Source organism: Amblyraja radiata, chromosome 3 (assembly GCF_010909765.2).
Source record: "Amblyraja radiata isolate CabotCenter1 chromosome 3, sAmbRad1.1.pri, whole genome shotgun sequence".
In the NCBI taxonomy this organism is placed as follows: Eukaryota; Metazoa; Chordata; class Chondrichthyes; order Rajiformes; family Rajidae; genus Amblyraja; species Amblyraja radiata.
Window position 1 is genome coordinate 108,523,180 of NC_045958.1, and position 18,984 is coordinate 108,542,163.

General features: G+C 48.3%; 1 protein-coding gene across 1 annotated transcript in view; it reads left to right on the plus strand.

Annotated features, from left to right (window-relative positions):
• snx25 (sorting nexin 25) overlaps positions 1 to 18,984 on the plus strand; it is a 211,699-nt gene that overhangs the window by 151,463 nt on the left and 41,252 nt on the right. Inside the window, exons 10-12 of the mRNA XM_033018822.1 lie at positions 275 to 550; positions 9,608 to 9,769; positions 13,854 to 13,904. Of these exons, the coding sequence (XP_032874713.1) occupies positions 275 to 550; positions 9,608 to 9,769; positions 13,854 to 13,904 (489 nt within the window). The remainder of the gene's footprint in view (positions 1 to 274; positions 551 to 9,607; positions 9,770 to 13,853; positions 13,905 to 18,984) is intronic.

An 18,984-nucleotide genomic window follows, 5' to 3' on the forward strand; every position in this document is an offset into this window, starting at 1 on the left:
TAAACTGTGACCACCCTGGTTCTGGACTCCCCCAACATGGAGAACATTTTTCCTGCATCTAAAAATGTCCAATCCCTTACGAAGTTTTTATAAGATTCTATGTTTCAATGTTTCTATAAGATCCCCTCTCATCCATCTAAATTCCAGTGAATACAGGCCCACATCGTGGAGGTGGGGGAAAGACAGCTTGAAGATTGGGGGGGGGGGGGGGGTTGCAGGACAAAGCACGGCAGTTCATCTATTACTTTTTTTCCCCCTGCTTTTATTCCTTCAGACAGAAATACCTCAACTCGTCGGTGAAATCTACCAGAATTATTTTGTGGAAAGTCGGGAAATCCCCGTGGAGAAGGCACTTTATAAGGAAATCCAACAGAGCCTCGTCGGCAACAAAGGAACAGATGTCTTCAACAAGATTCAGAGCCATGTTTATGAGACTCTTCAAGACCGGTATTACCCATCTTTTCTTGTAAGTGACTTGTACGAAAGACTTGTGAGGAAAGAAGAGGAAAAGAGCACTTTACAGACCAACCTGGAGAACCGGGGCGATGCGGTAAGACCTGCTTTCATCAAACCTTCCAGGCTCCCCACAGCAAAGGAAATAGACAATAGACAATAGACAATAGGTGCAGGAGAAGGCCATTCGGCTCTTCGAGCCAGCACCACCACTCAATGTGATCGTGGCTGATCATCCCCAATCAGTACCCCGTTCCTGCCTTCTCCCCATATCCCCTGACTCCGCTATCTTTAAGAGCCCCATCTAGCTCTCTCTTGAGCTACTCAGTAGGACTGCATATAGTTCATGGAGAGGGGTCTCGACCCGATACGTCGCCCATTCCTTCTCTCCAGAGATGCTGCCTGTCCCACTAAGTTACTCCAGCATTTTGCGATTATCTTGTATATAGTTCAGTCACGTGTACCGAGGGACAGTGAAAAGCTTTTGTTGTGTGCACACCAGCCAGCGGGAAAGAAAATACATGATTACTATCGAGCTATTTACAGTGTATAAATAGAAACATGTTAAAAGAATAATGTTCAGTGCAAGATAAAGCCAGTAAAGTCCAATCAAAGGTAGTCCGAGGGTCACCAATGAGGTAGATAGTCGTTCAGCACTGCTCTCTGGTTGTGGTAGGATGCTTCAGTTGCCTAATAACACCTGGGAAGAAGCTGTCCCTGAATCTGGAGGTGTGCGTTTTCACACTTCTATAACTTTTGCTCGATGGGAGAGGGGAGCAGAGGGAGTGGCCAGGGTGCGGCTGGTCCTTGATTATGCTGCTGGCCTTGCTGAGGCAGCGTGAGGTGTAAATGGAGTCAATGGAAGGGAGGTTGGTTTGTGTGATGGCCTGGGCTGCGTCCACAATTCGCTGCAGTTTCTTGCGGTCTTGGATGGAGTCGTCCTCAAACCAAGCTGTGATGCATCCCGATAAACTGCTTTGCACGGCGCATCTGTAGAAGTTGGTGAGAGTTAGAGGGGACATGCCTAACTTCCTAAGGCTTCTGAGGCAATATGACATGGTTCTGCAAAGTTAGATGGCATTGTAAATTGCTCGTTTCTAAGCTTCCCCCCAGTTTAGTTCCTGTAAAAACACTGAATCAAGCACTTGAAACAACTACATTTTATTTTAACAAAAGCGCATTACAGTTCAACTATTGTACCTATCCCACCGCAGGTTCGATCCTCGTATCTGCCTGCTCAAGCCCTCTAGGGCTCGCTCAGACAGAGACACTCCAGAAGGTCATGCAGTCCCAAGCGCTCTCCCAGAAGGTCGACGCTGGACCTCGTGGCATCCGACTTTTATATATCCCGGGACCTCGAGGGGCCGAACCACATGAGGGTGGTCTCTTAATAATCCAATTACAGATATCGATTAACCCCTTACATAACAGACATTTCCCTAACCCAATAATACAGCAGCTTAATACATTGTATTCAAACCGGACTTCGCAAGAAAGCCAACTTAGAAACATTTACCCTGATCTGCCAGAAACCCAGACAAGGCTCAATACCTCATCCAATCAACACTCGGCAAAGTCCAACTCTGCAACATTATTTACACTTATTTACAAGGTGTATGTCTGGTTTGCAGCCACCCAATCCATTCTATGCATTTTGCACCTAATTGACAGGGTCTGCAGATGTTCTTATTCTTTGTTTGCAAATTGTATCTACCAAAAGACTTTTACCAAATGAGATCAAATTAAATGCACAATTATACATAATAATTGATGCCATTGATTTACACTTTCTGTGCAGAGGTTCATATATTATCCTGACCAATTGGCTAAGATCTAGTCCAGGAATGTGGGATGAGACTGATTTGTTTTTCAATTGGTGTGAGACAATGGACGTATTGTCTCTCTTCTATGACTCTATTGATCCTTCGAAACCTAACGCTTTCAAGACCGGATCGGAGGTTCCAAATTCGGATTGGCCAAGTGGGCTGAGGAACGGTTGATGGAATTTAATACAGAGATATGTCAGGTGTTGCACTTTAGGAAGTCTAACAAGGGCAGGACCTACACAGTGAATGGTAGGGATCTGGGTAGCATTGTAGAGCAGAGAGATCTAGGAATGCAGGTGCATGGTTCCTTGAAGGTCGAGTCGCGAGTAGTTAGGTTGGTCAAAAAGGCTTCTGGCACATTGGCCTTCATCAGTCAGAGATTGAATATAGGTCATGTTGCAGTTGTATAAGACATTGTGAGGCCACATTTAGAATATTGTGTTCAGTTCTGGTCACCATGTTATAGGAAAGTTGTCAAGCCGGAAAGGGTACAGAAAAGATTTACGAGGGTGTTGCCAGGACTAGAGGGTGTGAGCTATAGGGAGAGGTTGAGTAGGCTGGGCCTCAATTCCTTTGAGCGCAGGAGGATGAGGGGTGATCTTATAGAGGTGTACAAAATCATGAGAGGAATAGATTGGGTAGATGCACAGTGTCTCTTGCTCTCTTGCCCAAAGTAGGTGAATCGGGGAGCAGGTAGTTGAGGCAGGGGCTATCCCAATATTTAAGAAACAGTTAGACAGGTACATGGATAAGACTACACGTCTTCCCACCCTGCCCCCTGTAAAGACTCCATCCCCTACTCCCAATTCCTCCGCCTACGCCGCATCTGTTCCCAGGATGAGACATTTCATACCAGGGCATCGGAAATGTCCTCGTTCTTCAGGGAACGGGGATTCCCCTCCGCCACCATAGATGAGACTCACACCAGGGTCTCATCCATAACCCGTAACACTGCTCTCTCTCCCCATCCCCGCACACGCAACAAGGGCAGAGTCCCTCTGGTCCTCACCTTTCACCCCACCAGCCGGCAAATACAACACATAATCCTCCGCCATTTCCGCCACCTCCAACGTGACCCCACCACTCGCCACATCTTCCCATCTCCCCCCATGTCTGCCTTCCGCAAAGACCGCTCCCTCCACAACTCCCTCGTCAATTCTTCCCTTCCCTCCCGCACCACCCCCTCCCCGGGCACTTTCCGTTGCAACCGCAAGAAATGCAACACCTGTCCCTTCACCTCCCCCCTCGACTCCATTCAAGGTCCCAAGCAGACGTTCCAGGTGCGACAAAGGTTCACCTGTATCTCCTCCAACCTCATCTACTGCATCCGCTGCTCTAGATGTCAGCTGATTTACATCGGTGAGACCAAGCGTAGGTTGGGCGATCGTTTCGCCGAACACCTCCGCTCAGTCCGCAATAACCTACCTGACCTCCCGGTGGCTCAGCACTTCAACTCCCCCTCCCATTCCCAATCCGACCTCTCTGTCCTGGGTCTCCTCCATTGCCAGAGTGAGCAACAGCGGAAATTGGAGGAACAGCACCACATATTCCGTCTGGGGTCCTTGCGTCCTTATGGCATTAACATTGAATTCTCCCAATTTGGCTAGCCCGTGCTGTCTCCTCCCCTTCCTTAACCCTCTAGCTGTCTCCTCCCACCCTCCCATCCGCCCGCCCTCGGGCTCCTCCTCCTCCTCCCCTTTTCCTTCTTTCTTTCCCCACCCCCCATCAGTCTGAAGAAGGGTTTCGGCCCGAAACGTCGCCTATTTCCTTCGCTCCATAGATGCTGCTGCACCCGCTGAGTTTCCCCAGCAATTGTGTGTACCTTGGATAGGACAAGTTTGGAGGGGAATGGACCAAACATAGGCAGGTGGGACAAGTGTAGCTGGGACATGTTGGCTGGTGTGGGCCAGTTGGGCCGAAGGGCCTGTTTTCACACTGTATCACTCTACGACACCTGGGACAATTTACAGAATGGCAATTAACCTACAAACCTGCACGTCTTAGGAGTGTGGGAGAAAACCGAAGCACCCGGAGTAAACCCACGCAAGTCACGGGGAGAACGTATAAACTCTGTACAGACAGAACCTGTAGTCAGGATTGAACCCGGGTCTCTGGCGCTGTGAGGTGGCAACTCTACCGCTGCGCCACTGCGCCACCCTTTACAGGATTCTTGCATTTAGATCTTGGGTAAATTTAAATTGATTTCCAATATGGCTTACTGCATCTCTCTAAATGTGCTTCCATTATATGGCTAGATTTCTCAAAATTATAGTTGGAAATACAGTTGAGTTTAGTTTAGAGATACAGCGCGGAAACAGGCCCTTCGGCCCACCGTGTCCGCACCGATCCCTGCACATTAACACAACCCGACACACACCAGGAACAATTTACCAAGCCAATTAACTTACAAACCTTTGGAGTGTGGGAGGAAACCGAAGATCTCGGAGAAAACCCACGCAGGTCACGGGGAGAACGTACAAACTCCGTACCGACAGCACCCGCAGTCAGGATTTGTACCAGGGTCTCTGGTGTTTTGAGGCCGGAGACTCTAGATTTCATTGCTAGATTCCATCAAATTAGAGTTAGAAAAATAGTTTGGAGTTGCCCCTAATTTGAAATTGCAGCGCAACTATATTTTCCTATAACGCCTCACCTGATTTATGCCACGCTGCCAACATTAAAATTCAATAATCTGTTTGCTTTGATCTGTGAGCCTGATTCTATCAGTTGAATTTATTGCTTTGCTGTTCCCTATTTCAAATTATCGCCCCACAATCTGTCATCTTAACCTTGTCTGGAGAATGAAAACCAGGACCATACTTAATAATATTCCCCAAAATGATTAATGAACTACCTCTCTCTCAAACATGTTTTTTAATTTATTTTCCTAATCACTGCTAGGGGAATAGCCATTTGTAAGCCATGTTTTTGATTTTTTTTAAATATTGTTTCTGCTTTCACCAAACTCTTAACTATTTGATGTTTAAGAAGGAACTGCAGATGCTGGAAAAATCGAAGGTAGACATAAATGCTGGAGAAACTCAGCGGGTGAGGCAGCATCTATGGAGCGAAGGAATAGGTGACGTTTTGGGTCTTAACTCAGAGCTCCCGTGGATTTTGAAGCAACAGCAACAAAGAGAAGCAGGAGAAAGCACTGATTGGCTCTAGCCCGAGTGGGAGGAGAGTTAGAAGTGAGTCAGAGGGGGAAAACAGATGAAAAGGAGAGGCAAAGCACAGGCAGACATAAATCAGAGCTCCCGTGGATTTTGAAACAACAGCAATAAAGAGAAGCAGGAGAAAGTACTGATTGGCTCTAGCCCGAGAGGGGATCTCAGAACCCTGGGTGCAGTCCATCTGGTCCAGGTGACCTATTCACCAGTAATAGCCACTCCACTAACTTCCACTAATTTCAGGCACGTTGCTGATGTCCTCCACTGTGAAGACTGATGCAAAAAGGTTACTCAACTCCTCTGCCATTTCTTTATTCCCCATTATCACTTTTCCTGCATCATTCTCCGGTTGATGTGGCTGTTGTTGCGGCTCATGTTGCAGCCCCTGGAGATAGCGCTTTCATCAGGCCGCCACCATCGACCGGATGCCCTCGATCACCATGGGGCTCCCTCCCCTCTCACCAGCTGCCATATCTTCCTGTCGGCCGTAGCCTTGTCCCCTCCGCTGCTCCCCCCCTCCCCCCTTCCTCTCCATTTCCCCCGTCATCATCAACATCCATTCACCAGGGGAGGAGTGAGTGGAGATGGAGGTGGAGTCGTACAGTCTGTCAAACAGTCCACCCTATAGGTCTCTGGGGAGTCACATAGCCATCGGGTGACAAGCCATCACTTTTCAGCAATTCTTCAGCTCATAATTGATAACCATAACCCCACGCCGATCATCATGTCCCACCTATACTAGTCCCACATGCCATGATCTACCTCATTGGTGATCCTCGGACTACCTTTGATCGGACTTTGCTGGCTTTAAGCCCCTGTCCCACTTTCACGACCTAATTGGCGACCTCTGCCGAGTTTGCCCTTGACTCATACTCGCGGCATGGTCGTCACGAGGTCGTAGGAGGTCTTCGTAACGCTTCTCCATGCTCGTGAGTGGTCGCCGCGTATTTGTGGCTTCAAGTAGGTTGCGGCGTTTTTTCCAGCCTGATAAAAAATATCCACGGGTAAAAAAAAGGTCGGCATGGAAAAAATGGATACTTTTTACTCGTAGATAGATTGTAGGTAGGTCGTAGTAGGTGGTGATGGTGGTCGTAGGTCGGTAACTGGCCCGAGAAAAAAATGCAAATATGACATCATTTTATCATGTGATCATTTTCCACTCGTAGCTAGTCGTAGTTGGTCTTAGGTGTGGAAGACTGAGGTCAAGGGGGGTCGTAGACATAGTCGTAGGAAGTCGTAGACATAGTCGTAGGAGGTCTTTTACTTCGGCGAGTCAACACGACCTTGACATTTTTTCCAACTCGTCTAGGGTCTTCTAAACTCGTGGATTAGGTCGTCCAAGTGGGACAGGCCCTTTACCATGCACTAAACGTTATTCCCTTTATCCTGTATCTGTGGATTTTGAATGGGTTGATTGTAAGCATTTATTGTCTTTCCACGACTGGTTAGCATGCAGCAAAAGCTTTTCACTGCACCTCGGATCACGTGACAATAAACTAAACTGAAACTAAGCTTTTGGCCCATATCCCTCTAAACCTGTCCAATCCATGTACCTGTCCATATGTTTCTTAAACATTGTGATAGTACCTGCCTGGCGATGTGGGATTAATATGGAGCTTGAGGGTCAGCGAGGACATGGTGCATTGAAGGCCCCACTTCTGGGCCGTACAAACTCTCGCTTTTCAAGTTCCAACTATGCTATTAGATCGTTCATGAGCCAACACGGTGGTGCAGCGGTAGAGTTGCTGCCTCACAGCGCCAGAGACCCAGGTTCGATCCTGATTATGGATGCTGTCTGTGTGGAGTTTGTATGTTCTCCCCGTGACCTGCATGGGTTTTCTCCGGGTCTCCGGTTTCCTCCCACACTCCAGTAACGTATAAGTCTGTAGGTTAATTAGCCTTTCTCACAGAGAGTTGTGAGTCTGTGGAATTCTCTGCCTCAGAGGGCGATGCAGGCCGGTTTTCTGGATCCTTTCAAGAGAGCTAGATAGAGCTCTCAAAGATAGCGGAGTCAGGGGATATGGGGAGAAGGCAGGAACAGGGTACTGATTGGGGATGATCAGCCATGATCACATTGAATGGCGGTGCGGGCTCGAAGGGCCGAATGGCCTACTCCTGCACTTATTGTCTATTGCCTATTGTCTTCTGTAAAAATTGCCCCTAGTGTCCAGGATAGAACTAGTAGCATGGGTCATCACTCGGTGGGCCGAAGGACCTGTTTCCACGCTGTATCACTAAACTAAATCTATTAGATCTTATGTGAACTGAAAAGAAAACTGATGTAACTCCAATTTACCGCTCCACAACCCTGAAATGATGTCCACAACTTTGGCAACAAGCATGCAAAAAAATCTGTCCGAGTTGTGCTCACAAGCGCGCTGAAATGGTACCCAGAGTTTTGACCATCGCCTTCAAGAACTTTTTTTTGAGGTAACTTTAGTTTTTTGTCACGTGTACTGATGTGAAAAATATACATCTTCTAGACGCGCTGGGACGCATCCTCAGTGATGTGACCTGGGATCATCGGGTGTTTCGGGTCTCACAACATCAGACACCCTCGCCCAGGCGACCCAGCCGGGGTCGATCAGGCCCCCGACTTGCATCCAAGCAGCAACCGCCCACGGATCGGCCATCTTAGTAACCACTCTGCAGGGGTTGGGAGACTCTAGTGCATGGAGAGACTGGGCTCTGTGGGGGTGAGTCCCGGCCGGGCTCCTCCTGCGGCTCACCAGGTTCAGGGCCTGTGCGTGCTCTGCACCACTTTCTCCTTCTCCGAGCATTTCATTTTCGCCTGATGGATTTTTAGGCCACGGTGGTTCATTGGGCCTTTCCGTAGCTTTATTGGGTGACTTTCTCACGAAAGGCACAGACTGGGGTGTTAACCCAGCCTGTCCCGGGTGCCGTCTTTCCGTGCCGTCAACTGTCTCTCCAGTAGTCACCAAACTATTCCTGGTTGTCACCCAGTCTATTCCTAGGTTTCGCTGGCTGAGCCAGACTTCAGTGTGAAAAATATAGATTGTACAGTGAAAAGCTTTTGTTGCGTGCTAACCAGCGGAAAGACAATACATGATTACAATCGAGCCGTCCACAGTGTACAGATACAAGATAAGGGGAAAACCGTGAATAGCGTTTAGTGCAAGATAATGTCAATAAAGTTTGATCAAAGATAGTCCGAGGGTCGCCAATGAGGTGGATAGTAGTTCAGGACCGCTCTCTGGTTGTGGTAGGATGATTCAGTTGCCTGATAACAGCGGGGAAGAAACTGTGCCTGAATCTGGAGGTGTGCGTTTTCACACTTCTGTAACATTTGCCCGATGGGAGAGGGGAGGAGTGGTCAAGGTGCGACTCGTCCTTGATGATGCTGCTGGCCTTGCCGAGGCAGCGTGAGGTATAAATGGAGTCAATGGAAGGGAGGTTGGTTTGTGCGATGGTCTGGTCTGCGTCTTGATCTTAGATAGACATAAAACGTTTAGGGTAACTCAGCGGGACAGGCAGCATCTCTGGAGAGAAGGAATAGGTGACGTTTTGATAGTCTGAAGAAGGGTCTCAACCTGAAACGTTACCCATTCCTTCTCTCTAGAGATGCTGCCTGTCCCACTGAATTACTCCAGCATTTTGTGTCTATCTTCAGTGTAAACCAGCATCTGCAGTTCCTTCCCACACTTAACTTGATCTTAAACTGGCTCTGCTGGACCTTATCATAGAAACATAGGAGAAACATGGAAAAATAGGTGCAGGAGTAGGCCATTCAGCCCTTCGAGCCAGCACCGCCATTCAATATGATCATGGCTGATCATCCACAATCGATATCCCGTTCCTGCTTTTCCCCCATATCCCTTGATTCCTTTAGCTCTAAGAGCTGTATTTAATTCTCTTTTGAAAACATCCAGAGAATTGGCCTCCATTGCCTTCTGTGGCAGAGAATTCCACATATTCACAACTCTCTGGGTGAAAATGTTTTTTCTCATCTCAGTCCTAAATGGCCTACCCCTTATTCTTAAACTGTGACCCCTGGTTCCGGACTCCCCCAAAATCGGGAACATTTTTCCTGCATCTAGCCTGTCCAATCCCTTAAGAATTTTAAAAGTTTCTATAAGATCTCCTCTCATCCTTCTCTCCGTTGAGGATTTGCCGTTTTAATCGCCTTTCTTCCAACAGCAGGTGTGTGAGAGCGGAGAGGACATCCTGGATGAAGGCAGCAATGGCATCAATGAGCAGGCCAGCTATGCGGTGATCAAACTGCGGCAGCTGAACGAGAAGCTCGAGTACAAGAGGCAGGCGCTGGGCTCCATCCTGAATTCACCAAAACCCGACAGAAAGGTACCTTTTCGATCTGTTTGTGGGAAGGAACTGCCAGATGATGTGTTTACACCGAAGATGGACACAAAATGCTGGAGTAACTCAACGGGACAGGCAGCATCTCTGGAGAGAAGGAATGGGTGACGTTTCAGGTCGAGACCCTTCTTCAGACTGAGAGTCAGGGGAAAGGGAGGCGTAGAGATATGGAAGGGGAAGGTGAAAATGACGGATCAAAGGTGGCGATGAATCAGGGAAATATAGAATGGTTCATTGTCAGCTGAGGGGAAGGTTATCTTGTATACCTCTTGCCTTCGCCACCAGAAATGTCACCCATTCCTTCCATCCAGAGATGCTGCCCGTCCCACTGAGTTACCTCAGCATTTTGTGTCTATCTACCATTTCAATCCGAAGACTTTGAGTTTGTAATGCATCAGAAATCCACCTAGTAGGATAACATATTTTCGATTGTTACATGCAAGTCAATAGGTACATTTATAAGTACTGTAAGCACAAAGTGCTGGAGTAACTCAGTGGGTCAGGCAGCATCTCTTGAGAGAATGGACAGGCGCCATTTTGGGTCGTGACCGTTCTTCAGATTGATTGTAGAAGGGGGGAGAAAGCAGAAAAAGAGATTCATCAATTCATAGGAGCAGAATTAAGCCATTCGGCCCATCAAGTCTACTCTGCCATTCAATCATGGCTGATCTATCTCTCCCTCCTAACCCCATTAGAAACATAGATAGAAACATAGAAATTAGGTGCAGGAGGGGGCCATTCGGCCCTTCGAGCCAGCACCGCCATTCATTGTGATCATGGCTGATCGTCCCCCAATCAATAACCCGTGACTGCCTTCTCCCCATATCCCTTGATTCCACTAGCCCCTAGAGCTCTATTCTCCTGCCTTCTCCCCATAACTCCTGACACCCGTACTGATCAAGAATCTGTCAATCTGCGCCTTAACAATATTCATTGACTTGGCCTCCACAGCCTTCTGTGGCAATGAATTCCTCAGATTCACCACCCTTTGGCTAAAGAAATTCCTCCTCATCTCCTTTCCAGCGGCGCATTATTTTATTGGGATGCTACGACCTCTAGTCCTGGACTCTCCCATGAGTGGAAACATCCTCTCCACATCCACTCTATCCAGGCCTTTCACTATTCTTAAGATAATGAGGTCCCCCCTCATTCTTCTAAACTCCAGCGAGTGCCGTCAAACACTCATCGTATGCTAATGCACTTATTCCTGGGATCATTCTTGGAAACCTCCTCCTCTGGACCCTCTCCAATGCCAGCACATCCTTCCTCAGATATGGGGCCCATAACTGCTCACAGTACTCCAGATGCAGTCTGACCAGCGTCTTATAGAGCCTCAGCCTCACATCCCGGGGGGGGGGGGGGGGGTGGGGGCAGGAAAAGCCGAGCAAGTAATAGGTGAGTACAGGGTGGGGGGCGGGGGATTTGACTGGCAGATAGGTGGACAAAGACGAGAGATGAAAAGCAGTCAAAATTGGCACCCTTTTTGTCTCCTTGTCATCTCCAGCCTTTGTCCACCCACCTGTCCAGAAAAGGCCTGGATAGAGTGGACGTGGAGAGGATGCTTCCACTAGTGGGATAGTCTCGGACCAGAGGACACATCCTCAGAATAAAAGGACGTACCTTTAGAAAGGAGATGCGGAATTTCTTTAGCCAGAGGGTGGTGGATCTGTGGGATTCATTGCCAAAGACGGCTGTGGAGGCCAAGTCAGTGGATGTTTGTGTAAATTGTGTGTCTTGTTTTTTTCTTCTTCTTGTATGACTGCAGAAACCAAATTTTGTTTGAACTTCATTTGAGGTTCAAATGACAATAAAAGGTATTGTATAGTATTGTATTTTTAAGACAGATTCTTGATTAGTACGGGTGTCAGCAGTTATGGGGAGAAGGCAGGAAGAGAGGGAGAGATAGATCAGCCATGATTGAATGGCGGAGTTGACTAGATGGGCCGAATGGCCTCATTTTGCTCCCACAAACTATGAACATAATATCTGAGACTGGGGCATGATAACGATGAGTCAAACCTGCATGTAAACAAGTTAGGTAATGGCAGAATTATTTAACTCTACAAAGAAATGATTCTGCTTAGTCACAGATGACTTTGATGAAGAGCGTGCATCGGAGATGGGTGATTGTGGATGAATTAATCAGCTGAACTAGAAATGAAAGGAAACTTTTATTCAGACTTTAATCTGCAGGTCTTCTGGACTAATGCCTGTGCAAAATATTGTAAATTGAAACTTTTGAGTTAATGGTATCCCCGTAAAATCGAGCTTCACCTTTAATAATTGACTAAATAGACAATAGACAATTGACGGTACACAGAAATGCTGGAGAAACTCAGCGGGTGCAGCAGCATCTATGGAGCGAAGGAAATAGGCAACGTTTCGGGCCGAAACCCTTCTTCAGACTGATGGGGGGTGGCAGGAGAAGAAAGGAAAAAGGAGGAGGAGGAGCCCGAGGGCTGAGGGATGGGAGGAGACAGTCCGAGGGCTGTGGAAGGGGAGGAGACAGCAAGGGCTAACAAAATTGGGAGAATTCAATGTTCATGCCCGCAGGATGCAGACTCCCCAAGCGGAATATGAGTTTCTCCAGCATTTTTGTGTACCTTCGATTTTCCAGCATCTGCAGTTCCTTCTTAACCACAATAGACAATTGACATTCAGCCCTTCGAGCCAGCACCTCCATTCAATGTGATCATGGCTGATCATCCCCAATCAGTACCCCGTTCCTGCCGTCTCCCCACATCCCCTGACTCCGCTATCTTTAAGAGCCCTACCTAGCTCTCTTTTGAAAGTATCCAGAGAACCGGCCTTAACGGATAGGTAACATTTTGGCTCAGTCCTTTTCTTCCGACTCGGCTGAACACAAAGTGCTAGAGTACCTCAGGTGGTCTAAAGTCTGAAGAAAATTTCCCAACCCAAAATGTTGCCTGTCCATCCACTTTACAAATGCTGCCTGACCTTGCTGAGTTCCTCCAGCACTGTGTGTTTTGCTCAAGATTCCAGCGTGGAGGCATTAATGGTGATATTTCAACTATCACTGGAGTCAGGAGTGGTTCCAGATGATTGGAAAATTGCCAGTATGAGCCCGCTGGACAAGAAGGGAGCGAAGTAGAAGTGGGAACTGTCGGCCGGTTAAGCTGACATCAGTGGTTGGTAAGATTTTACCGCCCATTATTATAAAGGATGAGGTTACGGATATCAATTCTCTGCCACAAATGGCTGTGGAGGCCAAGTGAATGGACATTTTTAGGGCAGAGATAGATAGATTCTTGATTAGTACGGGTGTCGGGGGTTATGGGGAAAAGGCAGGAGAATGGGGTTAGTAGGGAGAGATAGATCAGCCACGCAACAAAAGCTTTTCACTGTACCTTGCTGTACCACACGTGTCAATAAACTAAAGTCAAACTCAATTCAACTCAACTCAGCCTGGTTGTGACACAGTTCAATGTTGTTTCTCTCTCTCTCCCTCTCCCTCCCTCCCTCTCTCCCGCCTTCTCTCCTTCTCTCTGTCCTCCTCTCTCCCTCCCTCTCTCTCTCCCTCCCTCTCTCTCTACCCTCCTCGTCCGCTCACTCACCTCACTCTCGTCCCTCACCTCTCTAGCCCTCCTCCTCCCTCAATCCTCCATCTCCCTCTTCTCCGGGGTCCGCTCTCCTCTCGACTCGTCAAACCCTCCCTCACCCCCTACTCTCCCTGCTCCCCTCTCCCTCTCCCTCCTCTGCCCCATCTCCCCCTCGCCTCTCTCCTCTCCCTCTCTCTCTCCGCTATCCTCCTCTCCCTCCCGACCCACCCTCTCTTGCCTCTCTCTGCTCCCCTCTCCTCTCTCCCATTCCCGTCTCTCGCCTCCCTCTCTACCTCCCTCGTCTCCCTCCCTCTCTCCGCTCCCTCCCTCCGCATCGCCTCCCGCCCGCCCTCCCGTCCCTCCTCCCCTCCCTCCCTCCCGTCCCTCCTGACCCGTGCTCCCGCGGTCGCCTGCTCCGTCCTCACCGCTCCTCTCTCCCCCTCGTTCCCTCTCTCCTCTCAAGAGTGGCTCGCCTCCCTTCCTCCGCGCCTCTCTCTCCCTCGTTGTAGATTGTAACCAAGCTGAAGGATGAATTAGGCACAATGAACGGTGAGTGTTCACGATGAGGGTGGTGGGTGTATGGAACGAGCTGCCAGAGGAGGCAGGTACTATAGCATACTTTAGGACAGGCACATGGGTAGGAAACTTATTAGTACGGGAGTCGGGGGTTATGGGGAGAAGGCAGGAGAATGGGGTTTGGAGGGAGTGATAGATCAGCCATGATTGAATGGCGGAGTAAACTTGATGGGTCGAATGGCCCAATTCTGCTATAACCTATGAAAGGTGTAGACGGATATCGACCAAACGCGGGCAGGTGGGAATAGTGTAGTGGCATCTTGGTCGGCGTGAGCATGTTGGGTCGAAGGGCCTGTTTCCACGCTGTATGACTAAGATTGTTCAAAGTCTCCTCAAAATCCTGCCCTCCCCGCCTGACTTAATTCTAAATATTCATCCACCAATTTAGAGGGCCCCTGTCTTGGGGCCGGTTAGTACTTTATTGGTGTTTCTTCCACATGAAGAAGCAGATACAATCATGAGAGGGCAGCACAGTGGCGCAGCGGTAGAGTTGCTGCCTTACAGCGCCAGAGACCCAGGTTCAATCCTGACTACGGGTGCTGTCTGTACAGAGCTTGCACGTTCTCCCCGTGACTTGCGTGGCTTTTCCCCGGGTGCTCCGGTTTCCTCCCACACTCCAAAGATGTGCGGGTATTGTAATCATGTATTGTCTTTCCACTGGCCGGATAGCACGCTACAAAAGCTTTTCACTGCACCTCGGTACAGGTGACAAGAAACTAAACTGAACTGAGGTTTGTAAGTTAATTTGCTTTGGTAACATTGTGAAATTGTCCCCGGTGTTAGTGTGTGGGGATCGATGGTCGGCGCGGAGTCAGTGGGCCGAAGGGCCTTTTCCCCTGTCTAAAGTCTAGAGAGACTTAGTGTAAACAGTCAGAACCTTTTACCCAGGGTGGCTAATGTCAAATGTCAAATATAAGAGTCATGAAGTCATTTTCATAAGTTCTCAGAGCAGAACTATGCCATTCGGCCCATCAAGCCTACCCCGTCATTCAATCGTGGCTGATCTATCTCTCCCTCCTAACCCCATTCTACTGCCTTCTCCCCATAACCCCTGACACCCGTACTAATCAAGAATCTATCTATCTCCGCCTTAAAAATATCCACTGACTTGGCCTTCATAGCCGTCTGAGGCAAAGAATTCCACATTCACCACCCTCTGACTAAAAAAGAACACACAATACAAAATAAAAATGTAACACAAACATCCACCACAGCATTCATCACTGTTGTGGAAGGCACAACGTTTAGTCAGCTCTAGCTGCCCCATCACTAGAAGGATGTGGAGGTGGGAGGTGGGAGGGGGGGGGGGGGGGGGGGGGGGGTGCTGAAGAAGGTTGCCAGAATGCTGTTTGGATTCGAGTGTATTAGCTATGAGGAGAGGTTTTCTCTTTGAAACCCTCTCGCACTGATTTGTTCTGGCCTTTTTCAACCTCCAGTTTCCCCCCACCCTCTACTTTCAGTCTGAAGAAGGGTCCCGACCTGCAAAGTCACCCATTCTTTCTCTCCAGAGATGCTGTCTGACCCGCTGAGTTACTCCAGCATTTTAGTGTCTATCTTCAGTATAAATCAGCACCTGCAGTTCCTTCTGTTCTGTTCGGTCCTGTTCTGCAGTTCTGTGGAATTCTCTGCCTCAGAGGGCGGTGGAGGCCGGTTCTCAGGATACTTTCAAGAGAGAGCTAGATAGGGCTCTTAAAGATTGCGGAGTCAGGGGATATGGGGAGAAGGCAGGAACGGGGTACTGATTGGGGATGATCAGCCATGATCACATTGAATGGCGGTGCTGGCTCGAAGGGCCGAAGGCCTAATCCTCACCTATTGTCTATTGTTCCTACGCATGTAACTCACCATGTCCATGCCAGCCTCTATTTGCCCATTTAGAGTCACTATAGGGAGAGGTTGTTGAGCGGGCGAGAACTCTTCCTTGGAGCACATGAAGCTAAGGGGTGATCGTATAGAGGTGTATCGGATCATGAGAGGATTAGATAAGGTAAATAGGAAGAGCCTTTTACCCAGACTAGGGGAATCAAGAGCCAGAGAGCATGGGTTTAAGGTGAGAGGGGAAACGTCTTCTTCTTCTTGCGAGTGAAACATAAATAAACCAAAGGAATAGTCAGATCTCAAGCCGGGTGTTGAGCAGCCAGGTTGTTGTCCCTGCGTCAATGTCTGCCGGGCCCTGAGCTCCATTTGGTGGGTGGTAGAGCGGGCACCCAGAGATGACATGGTTGGCCGTCTGTTGTTCTGCTCCACATTCACAGGCTGGGCTCTGGCGGAGCCCCCATCTATCTCCACACGCTGGCATTGAAACGCCCAACTCCAGTACCAAGTCTGCTGAGCTTCACCCATGCTCCTCTGGGGAGCTCAGACCCTGGACAGCTTTTATCTGGTGAAGAGGTGTAGTTGTGTAATGGAGACGAGGTTGCCTTCCACTGCTGTGACCACTTGGTGGCTATCCAGTGTGCTTTTGTCCCAGTTGGCTGGATGGATGCTAGGAGTTGTTTTCCATGTGGAGCAAAGGGGTGACGGGACTTCAGTCGGGGTGGCCTCTGCTCTCTGCTGATAGCCTGATGGAGGAGGAGATCTGGGTCCATGGCACGACGAGATAGTGCCAGAGTTGCAGAGAGGGGAAAGATTTAATAGGAACCTGAGAAAAAAAAATGTACACAAATTTTATTATAATTTACTTATCAAAACTAGCGAGGCAGTGGTGCTGGTTTCCGACACGGGCAATCCTTACAATGCTATGCACGACAGTGATCACAGCTTCTATTGAAGCAGTGGATTGCCGTTGGCTCGCTAGAAGCTCATCCGCCCGTTGATGACGCTAGGTGTATGGATCGGACGCTAGGTCTATGCAACGGGCTGTCAGAGGAGCTAGTTGAGAAAAGTACTATCACATTATTTAAGAAACATTGAGACAGGTACATGGATAGGACATGTTTGGAGGGATATGGGCCAAACGCAGGCAGGTGGGACTAGCGCAGATGGGACATGTTGGTCGGTGTGGGCAAATTGGGCCTCACCTGCTGTAATCCTCCAACACTATTGCAAATGTTTTTGTCGGATACTTTAGCACTCAGTTTACTCAGCACTTAGCACATCCATTCTAAATTTAGTTTGAAAATTGCAAATAGGTAGAGATTGTTTTACATACATGGCCTCGATGCAAAATGGCTCATTTGTAATGTAAATGGAGCCTAAACTCAGATACAATATATCAGGGTGGATATATGATTGCATATGTCAAAGGCATTTCCATAAATGTGCAGGGCGGCACGGTGGCGCAGTGGTAGAGTCAGCGCCAGAGACCTGAATTCGATCCTGGCTACGGTTGCTGTCTGTACGGAGTTTGTTTGTTCTCCCCGTGACCTGCGTGGGTTTTCTCTGGGTGCTCCGGTTTCCTCCCACACTCCAAAGACCTACGGGGTTTGTAGGTTAATTGGCTTGGTGTAAATGTAAATTATCCCCAGTGTGTGTAGGACAGCGTTAGTGTGCGGGGATCGCTGGTCGGCATGGACTCGGCGGGCCGAAGGGCCTGTTTCTGCTCTGTATCTCTAAACTAATGGACTTGGAGGTAAATAGAATTTTATGGAGGAATGTTACACTAACACCACAATATAATGTACAATCCTGATAAATAAATAATGAACTACAATTCTTTCAGAAAGGTCATTCATAATATATCTGTATACTTTGATTTTCCAATGCTGCACTAATGCATCACGCGAAGAGCATTGATTAGCTGGAACTTACTGGTAAATGCTTGCATTTCCGTACTGAATAAATGACCAATCCCTCCTGGAAGTATGTAAAAATCATGAGGGGAATAGATTGGGTGAATCATTCAGCCTGGAAAGACAAGCCCTTCGGCCCAACTTCCGACAGAGGATATAGGTTGAAGGTGAGCGGGGAAAGATTTAATGGGAACCCGAGGGGCAACTTTATCACTCGGAGGGTGGTGGGAGTATGGAACGAGTATCCAGACCAGCTCATTCCTGCACTCCATGTATCCAGACCCGAAACTTCCCTTTAGCTCGGCACTGTGGCGCAGTGGTAGAGTTGCTGCCTTACAGTACCAGAAACCCGGGAACCAGCGTAAGGGTGGTGGGGCGGTGGGGAGGTTGAGAGAACAAAGGAGCAGCCAGCGGGGTGTACTTTGGAACTTTGTGAGTGTCCTTTAGGTGGAGACTCTTCACATACCTTGGGCATTATGTGTGTATGTGACTTGTCACGTGTGAGAATAAAGTATCATTCAATCAAGATAACAGGGGAAGTTGGGAATGGCAGTGAGTGGAACCGAGGGAATCGTTTTCGATCATTGTTTTGCCATGTTTAGTAGACACGTAATGTGAGCATTTGGCTGGAACCAAGAGTCAGTTTAGCAATTTGTGCTTGCGATGGATAGTCTTCAATATATGATTTTTGTAGGCATGCTGGCGCTTTTGTAAAGCTGGCACGCCACCAGAGGAGTTGATACCATTTCCGAGCAAGCTTGCTAAAGAGATGACAGGTTGCTGACAGAATAACAGCTGAGTTCTTGTTGTTGAATCCGTCGCTGTTGACTTTGATGTGACAGGAATCAATTACATTGGAACTGAATTGCTGCCTTTCTAGGAAAAATCATTTCTCACTTTTGTTCAGATTCATTTCCCGGAGGCTGATGTCTCCGCTGGCTCTCTGCCTCCTCGTATAAAACAAAATGTGAAGGGAATGAACAACAACACAGTTCAAGAGTTGAGAGAGTTTAGTTTAGTTTGGTTTAGAGGTAGAGCATGGAAACTGGACCTTCGACCCACCGAGTCAGTGCCGACCGTACGCTAGCACTACCCTACACACACAGTAGTACAATGTATACAAGAGACATGTACTGTCACATGTACCAATTGGTGCAGTGAAATTTGTGGTCACCATACAGCCATACGAATAGAAAAAAATAACCCAGAACACGATAGTCTTTAACACAAACATCCCACACAGCGGAATCAAAGTTTCCCACTGTGAGGGAAGGCACTAAAGTTCAGTCCACCTCCTCTGTTGTTCTGTTGTAGTAGTGCAATGTCAAAAATA